The 21,401-nt window shown below is 53.0% G+C and overlaps 1 protein-coding gene across 1 annotated transcript in view; it reads left to right on the top strand.

Annotated features, from left to right (window-relative positions):
• The first annotated feature begins 13,265 nt into the window (after window positions 1-13,265).
• The window catches only part of LAMC3 (laminin subunit gamma 3), an 86,029-nt gene continuing 77,893 nt past the window's right edge, over window positions 13,266-21,401 (top strand). The window contains exon 1 of the mRNA XM_023217220.2: window positions 13,266-13,714. Within this exon, the coding sequence (XP_023072988.1) occupies window positions 13,342-13,714 (373 nt within the window). The 5' untranslated portion in view covers window positions 13,266-13,341. The remainder of the gene's footprint in view (window positions 13,715-21,401) is intronic.

The following is a 21,401-nucleotide window of genomic DNA, read 5'->3' as shown; positions in this document are numbered from 1 at the left end:
GCTGAGTAAACATCTGTCCAGTAGATAAATGAATGAATGAATGGATAGACAGCCACATTTATCTCCTTTGTAGCCCAGCCTGTGGCCCCTGCACCACCCAGAAGGGGACATCCTTTATTCTTCTGAACCCCCTGAACTTGAAGGGCTGCCCAGGGCTGACTCATCCAGGCCCAGACCCACCTCAGGCTGAACACAGCAGGGAGGTTGAAACAGTTGCTAGACTGAGTAGTGACATGCCCTGAAGCCAGCCATGTCCCTTGGCCTGTCTAAATCTGTTAACTCTCTAGGAGGAGATGCTCCGTGAAGGTGACAGCTGAGGGGCCCCCTGTCAGCTCCCATCAGCTGCCTCTCCATCCTGCCTCCCATCTCATCTGGCAGGTCTCCACTGAGCTGTCACCTCCTCCGAGAAGCCTCCCTGATTGCTCACCCCCTCATGGAGCTCATCCCAGCCCAGTGTCTATTTCCTTTGCGGCTCTTACCATGATCAGTCACTATCTGATTCATCAGGTTGCTTCCTGGGTCACTGTCTGTCTTCCCGATTCTCTGGGGAGCACCATGAGATGACAATCTATCCCCTGTACCTCAGCAACCAGCCCAGGGAGAGCACGGAACAAATGTCCCCTAAAGGAAGGAAGGAAGGAATGGATGGATGAAGGAGCGAATGGAGAGCAAAGTGGAGAGGCACACAGGCTCTGGGACCAGGCACACTGGGGGGGTGTGTACCCGGCTCTCTGTTGCTGACGAGCAGAGTGGTCCTCGGCAAGGAGCTGTCTCTTGCTGGGCCTCAGTTCCCCTGTCTGCAGTATGTGGAGAGTAACAGTAACTACTTGTGCAGGTGGTGCACTCAGCCCAGGTCTGGCTCCCAGGAAGCCTCTCGGGGGGTGACCTTGTCCTTGCTCAGAGGGGCAGGGCCGTGCCCATGGGGATATTGCAATACAGACAGATGGGCACGGGCCTGGCAGTGGGATCCTGGGGGCTGATGTCGACACTTGCTAACTTCTCTCTTCCATAGTTGTCCACAAGCCCTTAGCAGACCTCCCAGTTTTTAATTCCTGCCCTTGAAGCCTGACTGTAGAGTGAGTGATGTCTCCCCACTGAACAGAAGGGAAGACCGAGACCCAGGCACGTGGACAGAGGGCACAGGCTTAACAGAGCTTCTGAGCCAGACCGGGCATCCTGGGAAGGATCTAGACCAACGCTCTTGCTGTCCACACCGGGAACTGAGGCACCCTAGAAAGGCAGAGCCCTACCCAAGATACCACAGTGAGTCTGCACTCCAAAGCTGCGGGGTGGGGGCAGGCGGAGCTGCCTTTGCCCTGTGCGCTGTGCCCCCAACGCTGGGCTCCAACGAGGCTGCAGAGCTGTCAAGAGAGATCAGCAGGGCCCTGGCCGGTCTCCCCAGATTTAATTAACAGGCCTTTCATCTCTGTCCTGAAGGAATCAGCTCTCTTCTGTCTTCTTAATTAACGTTCATTAAGCAAATCAGAACAACAGGGTCTTTCTCCCTTCTTTCTTCTCCCGGAAGGTTTTAACCCTTAGTAAGTGGGCTTCAGGGAGGGGAGCCTGCTACCTTTGCTGGTAGCCCAAGCAGAATGCCAGGCCTCTACAGGAGCCCCCTAGGTCCCCAACGCAGGCACATGCCTCATCAGACACATACACACACACACTGGACACACACACACACATTGGACACACACACAGACTCACATATCGGACACGTGGGGCACATACACACACATCGGTCCCACACACACATTAGAGACACACACGTACACGTACACACACGCATATTGGATACACATACACACATATCAGACACATAGAACACACACACACGTATTGGACACACACACACATCAGAGACACACACGTACACACACACGTACACGTACACACATGCATATTGGATACACATACACACATATCAGACACATGGAACACACACACATGCACGCACACGCATCGGCTCCTCCTACCACACCATCATCAGGCTGGTGACCTGGTCTCCACTCCCATCTTCCAAAAGGAAACAGGCCTGGGCATCTGCTGCTCAGGAGCCTTCTCTGGTTCCCTGCTATGGCTAGGACAATGGGCAGACCCTCACCAAGCCCTGCCGGCTTCATGTCTGTCCCCCTCCCAGGCCCCCTCGTCCGCCTGGTTCCTCTCGCTCGCTTCCCACCTCCCCACAGGGCACTTGCAGTTCCTTCCTCAGTTGTGCCCTCCTCACTTCTCCTCCGGAGACCCTCTCCAATGCCACTCCTCTCCTTCCCGAATCAGCTCTCTCTGCCGGTGCTAAGGACAGCTCCCTGAACCCCTGAAGGAAATATTCAGGGGTCCCTGCTCCCGGAGCATTCCCAGACACAGGCACACCCACCAGTGGGTCAAGGCCAGTGTGACGCAGGTCCAACTTACTGAACCTAGGAACTGGTACCAGCAGGGGACCTCACATGACATGGTAGGAGGTACTTAGGTGGCACCAGGGCTCCACTGGGGGGAGGGATGCAAGGGCTGCCACCAGGTGTCAGGGAGAGGGGCTGGAGGTTGGGGATCTGGGGAGGGGCCCCAAAGCTCCAGGCTGCAGGGAAACTGAGGCCACGTGACCTGTGGCTTCTGTGGGTTTCTGGTCATGTGTGTAAAGAGGGGGCCCCTGGCTTCAGGGGACAGATGTCTTGCCAGGGTGGGGGGCCCGACCAGAAGGTGCCACTCAGAATCTTCCCCTGATGGAGAGCTGGCAGCCCTCACCCAAAGACTGTCTTCCTCAGTTCTCCTGGCTCCTTACCAGCGCCTTCCGGCAGTGCAGGTGTTTATTGTCCCCTTGTTGCCCAGATTTGGGGGGTTATTCTGAGACTCTTTTTGTGGGTGCACCGACACCGCTATGCCCAGGGAGTATACTTTGCTTCCTGAATTCCGTGGACCCCAGTCCCTCCCTGAACCCTATCCTAGGAGGAGCCGACCACAGGGATAGAAGAGACCTGGTCACATCCTGCCTCGAATGCGTCCCCAACAAACTGCTTCTCTTCCTTGGGCCTCAGTTTCCCCTTTTGTACAGCCTGTACCCTGGATCGAACCATCTTTATAGGCTCAGATCTTATTGGATCCCAAGCCACAGGGAAGCGGGGGCCTTTAGCCACCCCGCCCACAGTGCCATCCCTTCTACTCTGGCTGTCTGAACACAGCAGTCAGTCTGAGAGGCCGGTGCCCACTGACCGCCCCATGGAGGCTGATGGGCCTCAGGATGGGGGCCCCGGGGAATTTGTCCTCAGCAGTGGGATGGAGGGAGACCTGGCTCTGGCCCTGGGTCTGCCCACTCCCGCTCTGTGTTCCCGGGAGTCGCCCCGGCTCTGAGCCCCTCCTTCCCGCTCTGGGCTTCCCATCAACCTGGCTGCTCCACACTCAGCGCTGGGGCCCCGAGTGGCTGGGGAAGGTCGAGAGCGGGTCAACTCTCGGGGCCTGAGACGTGCTCGTGCCACTCACCCAGAAAGCGGCTTCGGGAAGGAGCTTTGTCCGATGGAGCTCCGCGCCTTCCAGGGCGCTGGTCAGCTCCCCTGCCCTGTGCAGCAACAGGCCTGGAGTGTCCTGGGCCACCAGGGGCCGGAGAGGGGCCCATCCCCGTATTGTGGCCAACATCGCCACCTGGTGGTTCGTCCCGGGTGAACTTGAGCAGCTGGACGGTGAGAGCTGGGAGGAGAAACTGGGAATGCAGGAGGCACGGGGGTGCTGGGAGACCTCAGCAAATGAGGTCACCAGCCCAGGCAGGACGGTCCCCTTAAGGCCTGCTGCTAGGGCTGGGAGAGGTCGGTGAACGCCCAGCTGATGCCTCTTGAAGGACCCCTGATCTGTAGTCCAACCCCTAAAGGATCAGTCTTTACTGGCCACGGGGTTCTCATTCATTCCAGAAATGCTCCTGAACACTGCTCAGTACAGGCCACGGGGACACCAGGCAGGGGCATATGGGGTCCTTGCCCCCTAGGGGCTCATAACCTCCAGCCCCTGCAGATCCTCACAGGACAAACTGCCACTGCCAAGAGACCCACATCCTCTGGCCTCTGTGCCCTGCTCCAGCCTCACCCCACAGGACCAGCTCCCTACTCAACACTGCAAACACACGCCGCCAACCTCACCTACTTGTGCACGCCTCTGGACCTTTGTGTGTGCTGCTGCCTGGGATGCCCTTTCCTCTACTCATCCTTTACAGCTCAGCCGAAATGCTGCCTTTTCTGGGAAGCATCCTCCAACTCCAGGCAGAATGAGCCACCCCACCCTCCTTGCACCCATTCCAGGCACTGTTTTGTTGCATGTGTCAGCTTGTGCGTCCAGATCTATGCATATCACACCTCTGCGTCACTGACTGTGAACCCAGGAGGGCGGGGGTTCAACAGTGGGCAACAGTACATTTGCTGAGGGACAAGTGACCACGACTCAGTCTTTAACAGGTTCAAACAAGCCTTAGAATGTCATTTGGCTGTTCCCTTCTTTTCTTTAATTAGAAAAAAAAGACTTCCTTCCTTCCTTCCTTCCTTCCCTCCTCTCTCCCTCCCTCCTTCCTTTCTTCTTCTTTTCTTTTCTTTTATTTCCTTCCTTCCTTCCTTTTTTCTTTTCTTTTCTTTTTCTTCCTTTTTTTGAGGCACGATCTCACTCTGTTGCCCAGACTGGAGTGCAGTGGCACAATCACAGCTCGCTGGAGCCTCCACTTTCCAGGCTCAAGTGATCCTCCCACCTCAGCCTCCTGAGTAGCTAGACCTACAGGTGTGTACCACCATGCCTGGCTAATTTTTGTATTTTTTGTAGAGATAGCGTTCCACTATGCTGCCCAGGCTGGTCTTGAACTCCTGGGCTCAAGCAATCCACCAGCCTTGGCTTCCCAGTGTCGAGATTACAGGTGTGAGCCACCACTCCTGCATATCAGGCTATTTTTTAATGAACTATTTTCCTCTCTGACCAGACCATGGGCTCATAGAGAGCAGGATCTTGTGGGAATTATAGCAATAACAATTTATGGAGCGCTCACTCCATGCTGAGCTCTGAGCCAAACACTCACCAAGTGCTTGTGTATTTCCAACAGGAAGGATTGAACACAGGTCACTAAGTGCTCAGGAGATGGCTGGGAGGACTAGAGGGGCTGACACCTGGGACACTGCAGAGCTGCCACCAACCACGTCTAAGGCTACCACCGCTGTTGGCTCTGAGAACCCACAGCTGCGCCTGCAATCCAGGGGCTGGAAATAAGAGTCAGAAAGCCACTGCTCCTGCTACTGCCACCACACAGAGACCTCTCAGCACATGCAGGGCTGGAGAATGGGAAGCAGGTCAGGCTGAAAACCTCCCTTCTCTGTGACCTCACTTGCACCAGAAAAATCTACCAGAAGTGCAGAAGTTGGCCTCTCCCCACTTCCACCTTCTAATTCTCAAGTGAAGACACCCTGCTGGCAGGACCAATTCTCTCTCTCTCTTTTTTTTTTTTTTTTTTTGTCTTTTTTATGAGACGGAGTTTTGCTCTTGTTGCCCAGGTTGGAGTGCAATGGCGCGATCTCACCTTACCGCGACTTCTGCCTCCCGGGTTCAAGCGATTCTCCTGCCTCAGCCTCCTGAGTAGCTGGGATTACAGACATGCACCATCATGCCTGGCTAATTGTGTATTTTTAGTAGAGATGGGGTTTCTCCATGTTGGTCAGGCTGGTCTCGAACTCCCGACCTCAGGTGATCCGCCCGCCTCAGCATCCCAAAGTGCTGGGATTGCAGGCATGAGCCACTGCGCCTGGCCTGGCAGGACCTATTCTACATGTGGGACCCTAGTGGCAAAAGCAGCTGGGAAGAGTAGCTCTTAGGGTGGCAACCTGGACATATCAGGGAGACATCCAAGAAGGAGGGGGGACCAAGGCTTCATTACCGTCCACAGCCACACAGGTGGTGGAGATAGAATCTGAGCCCAGGTCTGTCCCTGAACATCATGTGGCCAATGGCTTCTGTGTCACACAGATTGAATTGAGAAGATGACCAGTTAATTCGTCCAAGCAGAGTCCTTGATTGAGAATTAGGGTGGCAGGGGCAGGGTCTGCTTTGCCGTGGAGCCTGGGAGGAAGGATGCTGGCTTCCTTGTCCCCATCACCTCCCCCTCCATCATGGTCCTGAGCTCTGAAGGGTCCAGAACAAAGCTGGCCCCGTCCCATAGGTCCATCTACATGTCCCTGCCACCAATCTTGCTACATGGGTTGCTAAGCCACTTGCCACCGTCCACGAGTTCCTGTGCATCTTTCCCACATGTACAAACACTGCCCATTGGAACCACTATCCCCAGGGCCACCCTAGAGTTGGCTGGAAGGGCAGTGGCAGTCCATTCTGGTCCCATAACTGCACCTTGAGCTGACTTACCTGGGAGCCAGGCTAGGATTTTTTCTTCCTCCACCAGCTGGTCATAGCGAACGCCTTCCTCCCAGGCTATAGGTATGAGCCAAGAAGGAAGCATCAGAGATGGGGGGCAACACGGGGGTCTGTGCCACCAGTTCCTGAACTCCCTCACACTAGGGACGACCCGTCCCTGACCCTGGACCTACTGTTTCTATTTCATGAAGGCTGGCTGTTGGGTCTGCATCCTTGACTTCATGGGTCTAACTGCATCCAGTTCTTGATAGCAGTACCCACCATGTGGTCTGTTGATTTCCTTTGATCGTCACTCAGCCTCTACAAGAGCCCGGTCGCAGACCAGGATCTGCCTTTTGAGTGGCGTAGAGCTCTCTGCGGGGCTGGCATGCCTTGCTCCAGAACCTTGGGGCTCACGATCGTTATGGTTCTTTCCCAGCACAGATTCCACCAGCACCATGGGGCCCGCTGGCACATATGCCTAAGAGGCAGGGCTGTTTGTGCATGGCCTGGAGCTGCTGCCCAGCCCTTTCCTACTCTGGGCACATGTGCAGCAAGGAACCTCACCTGTTCCCTGATAAGTGGGTCCGAGAAGTGTTCCTACATGCAGAATATGCTGCTCCTAGGACCTAAAGAGGTCCACCAAGCATTGGGCATCTCGGTGATAGAGACAGTGTGACTTTTACTTTGGAAGGTGCGATGGTTCATTTTATGTGTTCACCTGATAGGGCCACAGCACCCAGATATTTGGCCAAACGTGATTCAAGATGTTTCTGTGGAGGTATTTGTTAGATCAGATTAATGTCTAAATCAGAACACTTGGAGAGAAGCAGAGGCAGAAAGTGGGTGGGCCTCCTCTAATCAGTTGAAGACTTAGTAGGAAAAGACTGAGCTCCCTGAGAAAAAGGGACTTCTGCCAGCAGGCGGCACAGGAACTTCAGCTCTTTCCCGGATCTCCAGCCTGCTGGCCTATCCTGCAGATTTGGGACTTGTTGACTTCTACAATCATGCGAGTCAATTCCTTAAAATAAATTTCTCTCGCCGGGCGCGGTGGCTCAAGCCTTAATCCCAGCACTTTGGGAGGCCGAGACGGGTGGATCACGAGGTCAGGAGATCGAGACCATCCTGGCTAACATGATGAAACCCCGTCTCTACTAAAAAATACAAAAAACTAGCCCGGCAAGGTGGCGGGCGCCTGTAGTCCCAGCTACTCGGGAGGCTGAGGCAGGAGAATGGCGTAAACCCGGGAGGCGGAGCTTGCAGTGAGCTGAGATCCGGCCACTGCACTCCAGCCCGCGTGACAGAGCGAGACTCCGTCTCAAAAAAAAAAAAAAAAAAGAAAGGCAAGGATGAGCTTACAGGCACCTGCCTCATTTGAGGCTCCTGCAAACTCTTCAAGCAGTGGTGGGGTGGTGGGCACTATCTTCTAGAAACGGGGAGTGGATCCCTTCTTCAGGCCCAGAGTGTTAAAGGAATCTGGAGATTCAAGGTTCTCAGTGAATCTGTCCAGATACCCACCCTAAGTCTCAAGGTCCCACTCCTTCCCTATCTGGACCCTGCCTGTGATTTACGATGCTTTCCAGGGATGGGAAATCAATCTCCTCTGGAGTTCACCACAACTTACAATCAGATCCTGAGCCTGGTTTTCAGCTTTGTCTACCCCATGTGGTTTGTTTGTTTGTTTTTTGAGATGGAGTCTCACTCTGTCACCCAGGTGGGAGTACAGTGGCACAATCTTGGCTCAGGGCAGCCTCCGCCTCCCAGGTTCAAGTGATTCTTGTGTCTCAACCTCTGGAGTAGCTGGAACTATAGGTGCACACTACCACACCAGGCTATTTATTCTTTTTTTTTTTTTTTTTTTTTTTTTTTGAGATGGAGTCTTGCTCTGTCGCCCAGGCTGGAGTGAGTGCAGTGGCCAGATCTCAGCTCACTGCAAGCTCCGCCTCCCGGGTTTACGCCATTCTCCTGCCTCAGCCTCCTGAGTAGCTGGGACTACAGGCGCTGGTCACCTCGCCCGGCTAGTTTTTTGTATTTTTTTTTAGTAGAGACGGGGTTTCACTGTGTTAGCCAGGATGGTCTCGATCTCCAGACCTTGTGATCCACCCGTCTCGGCCTCCCAAAGTGCTGAGATTACAGGCTTGAGCCACCGCGCCCGGCCTATTTATTCTATTTTTAATAGAGACAGGAATTCATATGTTGGCCAGGCTGGTCTTGAACTCCTGATCTCAAGTGATCCACCTGCCTGCCTGGGCATCCCGAAGTGCTATGATTACAGGTGTGAGGCACCACGCTCAGCCAGGTCTTTTTTTTTTTTTTTTTTTTTTTTTTTTCTTAAATTGTTGACAACAAGGGCCTCTGGCTTTCTAAATTTGTTTTGGATTGGTCCAAGATCACCCTGACCTGGTCATTTTCCCTCTTGAAGGCATCAGTGACATTCAGCAAGGGCCACCCAATCCCACAGTCTCTATAATCACTATTCTCTACTGTCAAGCACCAGAGATTGGATGAACCATCATCTCCTTCCACCTGTACCTTGGTCAAGTTCACTGTAGCTGAAAGTCTTATTGCTTGCACTGTTACTGCATGCTGGGAGCTACCAATATTCCACCTAGCTCTAGTGATACCAGCCAGGTGATATTGTAAATAGTAAAGTAGAGGTTCCTCTTCAAAGAGACTTTCCTCCCCATCTAATTAAGAATAAATGTGTAATCCCAGCACTTTGGGAGGCCGAGACAGGCGGATCATGAGGTCAGGAGATCGAGACCATCCTGGCTAACACAGTGAAACCCCGTCTCTACTAAAAAATACAAAAAACTAGCTGGGCGAGGTGGCGGGCACGTGTAGTCCCAGCTACACGGGAGGCTGAGACAGGAGAATGGCGGGAACCCGGGAGGCGGAGCTTGCAGTGAGCTGAGATTGCGCCACTGCACTCCAGCCTGGGCGACAGAGCGAGACTCCATCTCAGAAAAAAAAAAAAAAAGAATACATGGTAACTTCTCTTAGAAGCAAAATTTATTCAAAGACCTGTGCTGACATTCTTAAATATCTGCTAGCCGTAATAAAGAAATCAATGTACTTTATGTTCTTAGCTTCCACGATTTAGCCTAAATATTTGCCCTGGCATGCTTATACTGGTCCAAGCAGGCATCAGGTCATAACTTATTCCTCTTTCTTATTTAGAAGTGTTTTTACCTTTCTCAGCATTCCATAAGTTATTTCCTGCTTCCTTTATTCTCCTTTGCCTTTGCTTCTTTTAAAAAGTTCTAAGTTGCTAGCCAATCAGGACAAATACAGAATGTGAAGAACCGTTCCAGCCAATGGAAACTGGACTCAGCAGTAAAGTAGACGTGTCAGGTTATAAATGACCCTGTCTCCTATGTTCAGTGTACTCTAGTGGCAAAACTGCTGGCGAGTGTACCCTTTCTGCAGAAAGTAAAAACAGCCTTGCTGAAGAAATTACAGTTATGTTCAAGTGCTGTTTCTCTACAGCACCGAGGAACAAGCATTTCTAACATTATCATGGACACATTATGACTTTCCTGGACATTGGGCAGTTTTGCCTTAGCGGGCTCCTTTATTTATTAAAAAATATTAAAAATTCTATTTTACCAAGGGGAGAAGGTTATAGAGTTATTGTTTAAGGGGACAGAGTTTCAGTTTTGCAAGATAAAAAGTTTTGGAGGCCATGTGCCGTGGCTCACGTCTGTAATCTCAGAACTTTGGGAGGCTGAGGCAGGCGGATAACTTGAGGTCAGGGGTTCGAGACCAGCCTGGCCAACATAGTAAACCCCGTCTCTAAAATACAAAAATTAGCTGAACATGGTGGCGGGCGCCTGTAATTCCAGCTACTAGGGAGGCTGAGGCAGGAGAATTGCTTGAACCTGGGAGGTGGAGGTTGCAGTGAGCCAAGATGGCACCGCTGCACTCTAGCCTAGGTGATAGAGCAAGACTCTATCTCAGGAAAAAAATAAGATAAAAGGTCTGGAGATGGATGGTGGTGATGGTTGCACAAGAAGGCGAATGTACTTAATATTATTTAACTGTAACTTAAAAGTGGTTAAGGTAGTACATTTTATTAACATGTTATATGTATTTTACCACAATTATAATTTTTTTTTTTTGAGACAGGGCCTCCCTCTGTCACCCAGGCTGGAGTGCAGTGGCGTGATCTCGGCTCACTGCAACCTTCGCCCCCTGGGCTCAAGCAATCCTCCCACCTCGGCCTCCCAAGTAGCCGGGACCACAGGCGTCTGCCACCATGCCCGGGTAATTTTTTGTATTTTTAGTAGAGATGAGGTCTCACCATGTTGCCCAGCCTGGCCTCAAACTCCTGAGCTCCAGCGATCCACCCGCCTTAACCTCCCAATGTGCTGGGATTATAGATGTGAGCCACTATGCCTGGCACTAACATTTTTAAAAATTATATTTAACAACTGTATTGATCTAAAGATGGGTATAGTAATATCATATGTTAAAACATGTTCTTCAGCCTAAAAGTTCATTTTTTTTTCTTCTGACTTTAAAGAAATTAGAACAACTTTTGCGGGTTCCTAGAATTCCTGTAGGCCACCACATTTCCTGTGCCTGATAGATGAATTAGCTTTGGATGGGCGCACAGCCCAGCTCAGGGTAGCTGGGTAGACCACCAAGAGTCTGCTGCAATCATGTTCTTGACCATAAGAGAACGCTTTAATGAAGAAGCTTTCATAACACCATCAAAAAACAATCTGGTATTACATTACATTGATGTTTTAACTTGGGGAGAATTTGTATATGTAAACAGTTGGAAATCTGTGAATACGGATGCTGGTCTCTTCAGGTTTTCTGTCTCTCAGTAGCGTTTTATAATTTGGTTCATTTATGTCTTGCACATTTCATACTACATTTATTATTAGGTGTTCTACCATTTTCTACATTATTGCTGGCATCAGCTCTTTTTTTTTTTTTTTTTTTTTAAACAGAGTCTTGCTCTATTGCATAGGCTGGAGTGCATTTGCATGACCTCGGCTGACTGCAACCTCTGCCTCAGATGCAAGTGATTCTTGTGCCTCAGCCTTCCAAATAGCTGCGATTACAGGTGTGCCACCATGCCTGGCTAATTTTTGTTTTTTAGTACAGACGGGGTTTCACCATGTTGTCCAGACTGGTCTTGAACTCCTGACCTCAGGTGATCTGCCTGCCTCAGCCTCCCAAAGTGCTGGGATTACAGGCATGAGCCACCACGCCCAGCCAGAAAATGCCTATTGCTGGCATTAGTTTTCGTACTCTATCCTATAGTCAGCCATCTTACGGAGTTCTTACTAATTTTAATAGTCTTAGTAGAATCTTTTAGATTTTCTAGGTGTATGTTCAGGTAAATAGAAGATATAAATATTTATACCTTTTAAGTTTTTGGCTTATTGCATTAGCTAGAACTTCCAAAATGACCTTAGGTACCAGTGGTGATATCATATACTAACTCTACTTAGATATAGTTCTGAAATCTCTAACTTATTCCATGGGTCTATTCTGTAGCCCTTTCCAGAACTGTGTTGTTTTAATCATGTGTAAATAACTGGTGGTGAACCAGTCCACTACAGTTCATCCTGATTCCAAAAATTTTCTTTCTTTCTTTCTTTTTTTTTTTTTTGAGATGGAGTTTCTCTTGTTGCCCAGGCTGGAGTGCAATGGCATGATCTCAGCTCACTGCAACCTCTGCGCCCCAGGTTCAAACAATTCTCCCGCCTCAGCCTCCTGAGTAGCTGGGATTACAGGCACGCACCACCACACCCAGCTAATTTTTGTATTTTTAGCAGAGACGGGGTTTCATCATGTTGGCCAGGCTGGTCTCAAACTCCTGACCTCAGGTGATCTGCCTTCCTCGGCTTCCCAAAGTGCTGAGATTATTGGCGTGAGCCACCACCCGAGCCAGGAAATTTATTTTTACTTTTTATTTTCCTTAGAGTTTGTCTGGGAATGGCTGCCATTTTTTTTTTTTTTTTTTAATTCGAGGCAGGGTCTGACTCTGTTGGCCAGGCTGGAGTGCAATGGCACTAGTACAGCCCACTGCAGCCTGACCTCCCGGGTTCAAGGGATCCTTCCACCTCAGCTTCCCAGGTAGCTGGGACTACAGGCTTGTGCCATGACGCTGGGCTAATTTTTGTATTTTTTTTGTAGAGATAGGGTCTCACTGTTTTGCCCAGGTTGGTCTCGAACTGCTGGCCTCAAGTTATCCTCCCGCCTCCACCTCCCAAAGTGCTAGGATTACAGGCGTGAGCCACCGCGCACGGCCTGGCTGCTAAATTTTATCGAATGACTTCTCTCCTTCGATTTACTAATGTTAATAAATGGAGAGTAAAGGGGGCATTTATGGGGTTGGGGGCAGAAGACAAGGAAGGCCTCTCCGAGGTGACATTTGTGATAAGACCAGGTACCCTTGTCACAAATATCAGGTTAGAATCTCTTTGCTGTCAGAGCAGAGCTCAGCCGGCAGCAGGAGTGCTTTTCAGGGTTAAGGGCAACAGGAGCCGCGCGGAGCCATCTCACAACCCTGTCCAGAGCGCACTTTATTGCTAGGAGGGGATGCGCAAACGGTAGCGATCAGGTAGAGATCTTCGTGTCCCCTTTTATCTCAGGACTTCCAAGGCACTGGTGAGCAGTTTCTACTTAATGAGCAGCCATTGAAGCCTCCCAATGGCGATAATGAGCCTGCATCTTTACCTATCCCACTCCACAGACTAGGAAACTGAGGCTCAAAGAAGCCCGGGTCGCCCCTGGGGCGGACTCCTGAGCCGCGCACTGCCGAGCACGTCCAGCAGGTGGGGGTGGGCGCCCGGGGACGGCGTGGTCCCCGGTATTTTTAGTGGGGTGGGGCCGCCGCCGCCCGCCCCTCCCTCTAGCCTCCCCGCCCCGCAGGGGAAGGCGGGTCCTGGCGGCCAGCGCGCGGTCCGCGCCCACCCGTGCCGAGAGGGGCCGGCAGAGCGCGCAGCGTCGGTGCCCTTGACCATGGCGGCGGCTGCGCTCCTGCTGGGGTTGGCGCTGCTGGCACCTCGGGCGGCCGGCGCGGGCATGGGAGCGTGCTACGACGGCGCGGGGCGCCCGCAGCGCTGCCTGCCGGTGTTCGAGAACGCGGCGTTCGGCCGGCTAGCCCAGGCCTCGCACACGTGCGGCAGCCCGCCCGAGGACTTCTGCCCCCACGTGGGCGCCGCGGGCGCGGGGGCGCAGTGCCAGCGCTGCGACGCAGCCGACCCCCAGCGCCACCACAACGCCTCCTACCTCACCGACTTCCACAGCCAGGACGAGAGCACCTGGTGGCAGAGCCCGTCCATGGCCTTCGGAGTGCAGTACCCCACCTCGGTCAACATCACCCTCCGCCTGGGTAAGTGCGGGCTGGGGGCATTGCCACCACACCTCCTGTCCCCACTCCACTGGGAGTCTGAGGCCAAGGCCTGAGCCGCTGTGCACCCAGGTTGGGCTGCAGGACCCAGATATGGTGTTGGATTATGGGCGGCTCAGAAATAGGAATTAGGCTGGGTGCGGTGGCTCACTCCTGAAATCCCAGCACTTCGGGAGGCCGAGTTGGGAGGGTCGCTTGAGCCCAGGAGTTCAAGATCAGCCTGGGCAAGGCAGTGAGATCCCATCTTTACAAAAAATAAAGAAAAATAGGCCGGGCGCGATGGTTCACATCTGTAATCCCAGCACTTTGGGAGGCCGAGGTGGGTGGATAACTTGAGGTCAGGAGTTCCAGACCAGCCTGGCCAACATGGTGAAAACCCGTCTCTACTAAAAATAGAAAAATTGGCTGGGCATGATAGTACCTGCCTGTAGTTCCAGCTACTCAGGAGGCTGGGGCAGGAGAATTGCTTGAACCCGGAAGGCGGAGGTTGCAGTGAGCCGAGATCACACCACCTTAGTCCAGCCTGGGCCACAGAGCTAGACGCCGTCTCAAAAAACAAATAAAAAAAAAACAGCTGGGCGTGATGATGCACAACTATGGTCCCAGCTACTCAGGAGGCTGAGGCAGGAGGATCACTTAAGACTGGGAGGTTGAGGCTGCAGTGAGCTATGATAGTGCCACTGCACTACAGCCTGGGCTACAGAGCGAGACACCATCTCTTAATAAAAAGAAAGAATGAACAAAAGAAGAAAAAAACCAGGACCTGTACCCCTAGATAGCCAGAAGGCTAGACTGAGGGGTGCCCCGTGGGGTGGGAGGGGCAGGGAGGCCCTTGCAGAGCTGTGGTTCTAGGTTGCAATTATAATCCCTTGTAATGGTTTTCCATCCTAGGCCGGAACTGTTGGGGAGGGGACACACCAAGGACTGAATTGGTGACCCTCTAGGGCAGGGGCTCCTGATCTTGGGGCGTCCGGTCAACTTCAGTTACTCAGTGGACCCCTGAAGCTGCCTGCAGTCATTGGGCGGGTTCTGGAAGATAGAGGTTGTGACATTCATCACTGCACAGGCAAAGTTTAACCCTCTGGGCAAGGAGGACTAAGTCTCTTCGTGCTGCTGGGTAGCTGCGCCCGATGGCGTGGCCTCTCCACCCTGCTCATGACTTGCCGAGGTGCAGGAGCCCTTAGATCTCCAGGAATTACAATCTGGAGTCTGAACCCAGCCCTGGTTCTCAGCCCCTGCCCCCACTGCAGGGAGCTGGAATGTTCTCTCCTCCCTCCGAGTTCAGCCCAGTTCCCATGTCCTCTGTGGCCGGGTATACGCTCAGTGTCTATCCTGTTGCAGCCTCCACGGCCCTTTCAGGAGGGGCTGGTATCACTAGTTAGACTCCCTTATCTTCCAGGTCAGTCTCCCAAAGCTTTGAAAACTCAAATTATTTTTATAACTCATTTTGGCTGCTAAACCTGACCTGAGGCTGTTTATAAGCTATGTTTATCCTGGTGAGAATGAATATTCATTCGCTTTGCTACTGAAATCTCATCTGAGTGCAGCCGGCAGCCCCAGACCCCACTGGGGGTATTAGCACAATATATGGTATAAGGCCTGCATCATCTTTCTAAAAGCTGAAAAGTTCTCAATTCCCAAACACATCTGGAGCCTAGGAGTTTGGATTAGGGATGGTGGGACTGTCTCCCATGTTTCAGAAGAGAAAATTGAGGTTCAGAGAGGTTGTTGTGCACAACGGCACACAGCTGCTAAGTGACCATCTGAGCGTGTGGACAGCTGAGGACATCAGAGGTCAGAGCATAAACTCCTTGATGTGAGTTCTGCCACCATCAACTGAGTCAGCTCCACCTCAGCCTGGTGACAGTGTCCTGGGGAGGGCTGGGAAGTGACATTGGAGTTGGGGGGGACCGTGAGCCCCCTTTGCAGAGCACACAGGTACTAGCTGCCACCCCAGAAGCTCCCTTCTTGGACCACATCACCTTCTCTCGGCCTGTCTGGATCACTAGGTGGGGCTTCTGGACGGGACAAGGGGGAGGGGACAGGAAGCCAGTGGGGAGGGGGTAGTCTGGGGGAGCTGTCTGAATGGAGCTGGCAGGACCCCAAGGCCACAGGGGAAGGAATCTGGAACAGGGTGGGGAGTTGCGGGGGAGACACTGCTGCATGGCAAAGGGTATCACATGTGTCCTGAGAACCCAGGGGCCAAGGAAAGGGCTCAGCCCAGGCACAAACAAGGTGGGAGGAAGTTGGGAGAAATGGCCAAGGTTTTGGATTCAGAGTAGTTCCTGTTTACTGAGCCTCTGCGGTGTGCCAGGCCCTGTGCTGAGCTGTGCGCCCTCGTTGAACTCTGCCTAGAACTTTAGAAGCAGGGTGGTTCTGATCCTTCTGAAAGCCAGGAGCCTGAGAGCCTCCACACTGTGAATGAAGACAGCGAAGACACACAGACACAAGACACACACAGTCTCACACACGCACACACTCGCACACACACACACTCCCTGCTGTGTCTTATCCCGGTGAGCATTCTGTTTTGTTGCCAAAAACCAGGCATATAGGAGAGAGTCCACAAGTATGAGTGACAAGGTCACCTCCTCTGTCCTGTGCTCTGGGGCTAGCTCAGCATTCTCTTTTGCCTGCTCTGGGAGGCAGAATAGGGTAGAAATCACGAAAGGGGGCTTTGGACTTAGGCCCAGCAGAGCCACTCACTGGGCAAGCAGCATCCCCTCCCTCAGCCTCAGTTTCCTCACCTGTACCTTGCGGATAAGAGTCGCTCAGGATAACAGCTCCTGAGCAGCTGTTCGGGTTCATGAGCCCGGGTCGGAGCCGTGGCAGTCCTTGTGTGTGACCAGCGGGGCTGCTGAGACGGCTCAGAGCTGAGGCTGCCCTGCGGGTGGCCTCCCCTGCAGGGATTGAGAAATGCTCCTCGCGGCCACCCTGCCTCCTCAAAGACATCCTGACCCTGGGCTCTGTTTACGCACAAGGGGCGCCGGGGGCTCAGTGCAGCCCCAGATTTGGCCTCTTTTTGGTTTTCTATGACTTAGGTTTGCTCCAGGCTAAACCATGGCTTGCATAATAGTGGGGGAAGGAGAAGCCTGAGATTGTCAGTGTCCCCTGTGGAGGCCGTCTGACAACCTCTCTTCCTGGTCCTTAGGCCACCTCTGCTGGCTCTGTCCCCCACTGCTCCCTCTCCTTGAAGGCTCATGGGAGGGGAGAGTGGGCGGCCAGCTTTGGCCCGGGGTCTCCTAGAGGGAATGGGGTGAGGGGCAGGGAAGGAGATGGAGGTCTCCGTGTTCCCAGCCCCCCGTGGCTCTCGGACATCTGTTCCTGATCCTCGCGTCCTCTCTGAGCTGAGCCTTCCTGTCTGGGATGAAAGGCAGCAGTGGGGTCTGGCAGCCCCAGCCTGCCACCAAGGCCCAGGGAGGCCACTGGGCTGGGGCCTGGGAGTCAGTGGGGGTGTGAGGGGAGTGGACAGTGACAGGGGTACAGACCGTTCCGGGACTCTCACCATGTGCCAAGGACTCGCCCAGGCAGCATTCCACACCAGCGTGCTTTGTTCTTTTACAGACAGCAAAACTGAGGCGCTGAGGGTGAGATCAGTTGCTTAGGATCACACAAGTCAATAAATGGTGGCCCCTGGGACCGTCCCCCTAACGGCTGCACTTGGGAATGAAGAGGGTCCGGGCTAGGCTGGTCCACATGCTTCAAGCCTCGGTCCTGGGAGGAACAGTGTGGGCTGTGGCTTTCACTGGGCTGGGGGAGTCTCCTGCCCGCTTGTACTTAGATCGCTGAGAATCTCCTGGAATCACAGAAAGACCTCAGTCCCCAAGCGGATGAGTTCTTCCCTCCCTCCCCTGCAGGTCCTGGATGCTCCTGCGTGAAGTTGATTTCTTCTTGCTTTCATTTAGCTGTTTGCTTGGTGGTCACCCAGCCTTGGCTCACTGGCCACAGGATGCAGCTGTGAACAGGGCTATGTGCGGCCCCTGTCCTGGGGGGCTCGGGGCCCGCTAGAAGGCAGCCTGTACTGAGCAACGCTGCGAACGAGGATGTATGCTCCGAGAACATGTACTGGCGCGCATGAGCCTCATCAACAGGGTCAGGAAGGGTCTCGCTGAGACCTGAAGGATGGTAGCTGACAAAAGAGGAAAGGATGTTCCAGGCTGAGGGAGCAGCACCAATAGGCAGAGGCAGCTCTGTGTGTTCGTTGACAGGCTGGGCCTGGATGGCCTGAGTGCAGACACCAAGAAGACGCTGCAGTCTGGCCAGCCACAGTGAGGAGCTGGGCCCCAGGGCACTGGACATTAGGGGGACCCTGTGGCCCCTGAGGGGCCCTGGAGCCAGCTGGGTCTCCTGAGCTTTGGCTCCGTTCTGTCTTCCTGTCGAGTGGGTGGCTGCGTTTGCCTTGGCCTGGGCCAGTGCTGGGGGCCAAGTCCTCCCTCCTGCTCCCTGGGGGTTCTGGCTGGAACGCTGAGCCCCGAGCAGGGCAGGGGGTCAAGGCAGCGGCTGGTTAGCCTCCATCCACCCACAGAACTGCCCCCCAGTCCCCTGGGCCCAGCTGGCCTTGGCCACCTCTCTCTCTCTCTGGGCCTCCCAGGACTAATCCAGGAGATGCAGGGGTAGGAAGTCACAAAGCCCAGGATGGGCATGGGCAGCCTCCCATGGCCTCCGCGTCATGTCTGTCCACTTCCCACACTGCCCTCCAGCGAGGCCTTGGCCGGGCCAAGGCACTGTCTCTCCTCCAGCGCTTTACATGTGCTGTGGCTTCTGCCCAGCACACTTCTCCTCCCACCTTCAGCCTAACTCACATCTTGTTCATCCACAAAACCATTGCATGTCTGCCGATCCCTGTGCCGAGCCCTGGGGATGTCTGTCTGCCCCACTCAGCTTAGAGGTGTCTCCTCTGGAAAGCCTCTCACCCCTCCAAGTTTGGGCAGAGGGCCTGCCCGTGCATCCTTGCAGCCCCTAATCCTCCTTCCACCAGAGTCTGGATTCCACTGCGTGAGGGCTTGGTTTGTTTATGTCCATCCCTATCTCTGAGCTCCAGAGAGAATGCCTGTTTTCACACCTGTACCCGAGTGCCCAGCCTGCATTTGCCTACTGCGCAGGGTGCTGGGTAAAGGTTGGTCAGGCGAATGAATGGAAGAGCAGCCCAAATTTCACTGAGACTGGGTGAGACTCACACCTGTAATCCCAGCACCTTGGGAGGCAGAGACGGGAAGATCCCCTGAACCAGAAGTTCAGGGTCAGCCTGGGCAACAAAGTGAGAGCCTGTCTTTACAAAAAATAAAAATAGAAATGAAAAAATTAGCCGGGCATGGGGGCAAGTGCCTGTAGTCCCAGCTGCTTGGAAGGCTGAGGTGGGAGGATCACTGGAGCCTGCGAGTTCCAGGCTGCAGTGAGCTGTGATCACACCACTTCACTCCAGCCTGGGCAACGGAGCGAGACCCTCTCTCAGAAAAAAGAAAAATGTAGTTGAACAAATGCTTCATGCCTGAGACTGTTCCAAGTGCTTCCAAGGCGTTTGTTCATGTAGCCCTGTTATTGTTATGCCTATTTTGCAAATGGGGAAACCGAGGCACTACATTGCAGTCACTTGCCCACTGAACCTGAGAGAGTTCAGGTATTTTGCCCAAGGCCACAGAGGCAGGAATTGGTGGGGCTGGGCTGTGAACCCCAGGATTGCAAGATTGCACTGTGTTTCCTCGCTGAGAGCGAGGGAGTGAGGAATTCATGGAGGAAGGACCCCCAGCCTTGGAGGTGCCTCCCATACTCCTAAGCCACGGCGTTTATGGCAGCGCTGCCGTCCTCCCGGGCCAGCCCTGCCCTGCCCTGCCCTGCTCTCCCTTGCCCAGGCTCCAGTTGCTTGGTCTACCTCCCTTCCCTGCGGCCCCTTGTCCCAGGCAAGCCCTCCTAGCAGCTGTGCCCTTGCCCACCTCATGCCCTGGCTTTGCTTATTTAAATCGTAGTCGACATCCAGGACTCCACCTGCACCTTTTGCCCTGGCTCGGTCTCCACCTGAGCCCTTGACTGGGTAATTGGAACAGCCTCCTCAACACCGACCACTCTGGATGTCGTGCAGGGGTCCCTGTGTCCCTAGAGGCATTTTCTTTTCTTTTTTATTTTTTTGAGACAGAGTCTTGCTCCACTGCTCAGGCTGGAGTGCAATGGTGCGATCTCGGCTCATTGCAACCTCCACCTCCCAGGTTCAAGCAATTCTCCTGCCTCAGCCTCCTGAGTAGCTGAGATTACAGGTTCCCGCCACCACACCTGGCTAATTGTTTGTATTTTGAGTGGTGACGGGGTTTCATCATGTTGGCCAGACTGGTCTCGAACTCCTGACCTCAGATGATCTGCCCGCCTCAGCCTCCCAAAGTGCTGGGATTACAGGCATGAGCCATGGCACCTGGCCCATAACAGCATTTCCACAGTAACCAAAGCCGAGGCAGCCTAAGTGTCCACCAAGGGGTGAATGATGAGCAAGAGCAAATGTGGTCCATCCATCCAGTAGAGTATTACTCAGCCCTGAAAAGGAAGGAGATTCTCACACAGCCACAGTACAGATGAACCTTGAGGACATAATGCTAAGGGAAAGAAGCCAGTCAAAACAGAACAAATACTGTAGGGTTCCACTGATATGAGACGCATCCTGGGGTAGTCACATCCACAGAGACAGAAGGTAGAAGTCTGGTTGCCAGGGGCTGGGGGAGGGGCAATGGAGAGTGACTGTTTCATGGGGACAGAGTTTCAATTTGGGAAGATGAAAGAGTTCTGGAGATGGATGGTGGTGAAGGTTGCACAACAATGTGAGCTGTGCAAATGGTGAAGATGGTAAATGTCATGTTATGCATATTTCACCACAATAAAAGAAGGTTTGGGGAGAAGTACATGTCAGCTCTGTGGGAAGGCAGCGTGGCAACATGGATGAAGACCTACAAGAATATTCCCGGCCTTTGGCAAAGGAATCCTACTTCTGGGAATTAAAATAAGGGAAGGGTCCTAATGCATGAAAACGTTCATCGAGGCGTTCTTTATAGTAGGGAAAAATTGGAACCATAAGGGAATAGTTAAGTAAATTGTAGGACATAAATTCACATGGTGATTGGAGCCATTCAGTGCAACAGCTGACAAAGGGTTTGTAATACACAGGGAGCTCTTAAGTCAAAATGTTGAATGAAGAAAAAGACACAAGTTGGTACATGTGGAATCATCAGATTTATATTTTAAAATCCCTAAAGAGTAGGCAAAAACGAAAGATATCAAAATGGTAAAAGCGTGTTTGTCCTCAGGACTCGCAGCGACTTTTCTTCCATTTTTCGTGTTTCTACATTTTCCCAATATTCTCTCATGAAGCTTGTTCTAATTTAAAAACTGGAGAGAACACATTGCTACAGTATTTTTTTTAAAGCACCCGCATTGCTATGTTTTGTTTTAAGATGTTTTTCAAAGTTCTGGTGCAGCACAGCTTGGCACCGTAACTCCCAACCCCTTAAAAGAAAGCGTGCGGAGCAAACAGAGTCCGGATCTGGGGGCGGCCTGGTGTCTGTGTCTGTTTGGAGCAGAGGTTTCGCGTCTTGGAACCAGGTGGGGGACTGGTCCAGATGTGCATTCGCTAAAGGATGCTGTGCACGGGCTGCTGCGGGTCGCCGGCGCAGACTCCTTAGTAAACATCTAG

Source organism: Piliocolobus tephrosceles, chromosome 14, assembly GCF_002776525.5.
Source record: "Piliocolobus tephrosceles isolate RC106 chromosome 14, ASM277652v3, whole genome shotgun sequence".
Lineage (NCBI taxonomy): Eukaryota > Metazoa > Chordata > Mammalia > Primates > Cercopithecidae > Piliocolobus > Piliocolobus tephrosceles.
The sequence above is the reverse complement of the archived record's forward strand: the minus strand, read 5'-3'. Positions and strand labels throughout refer to the sequence as shown.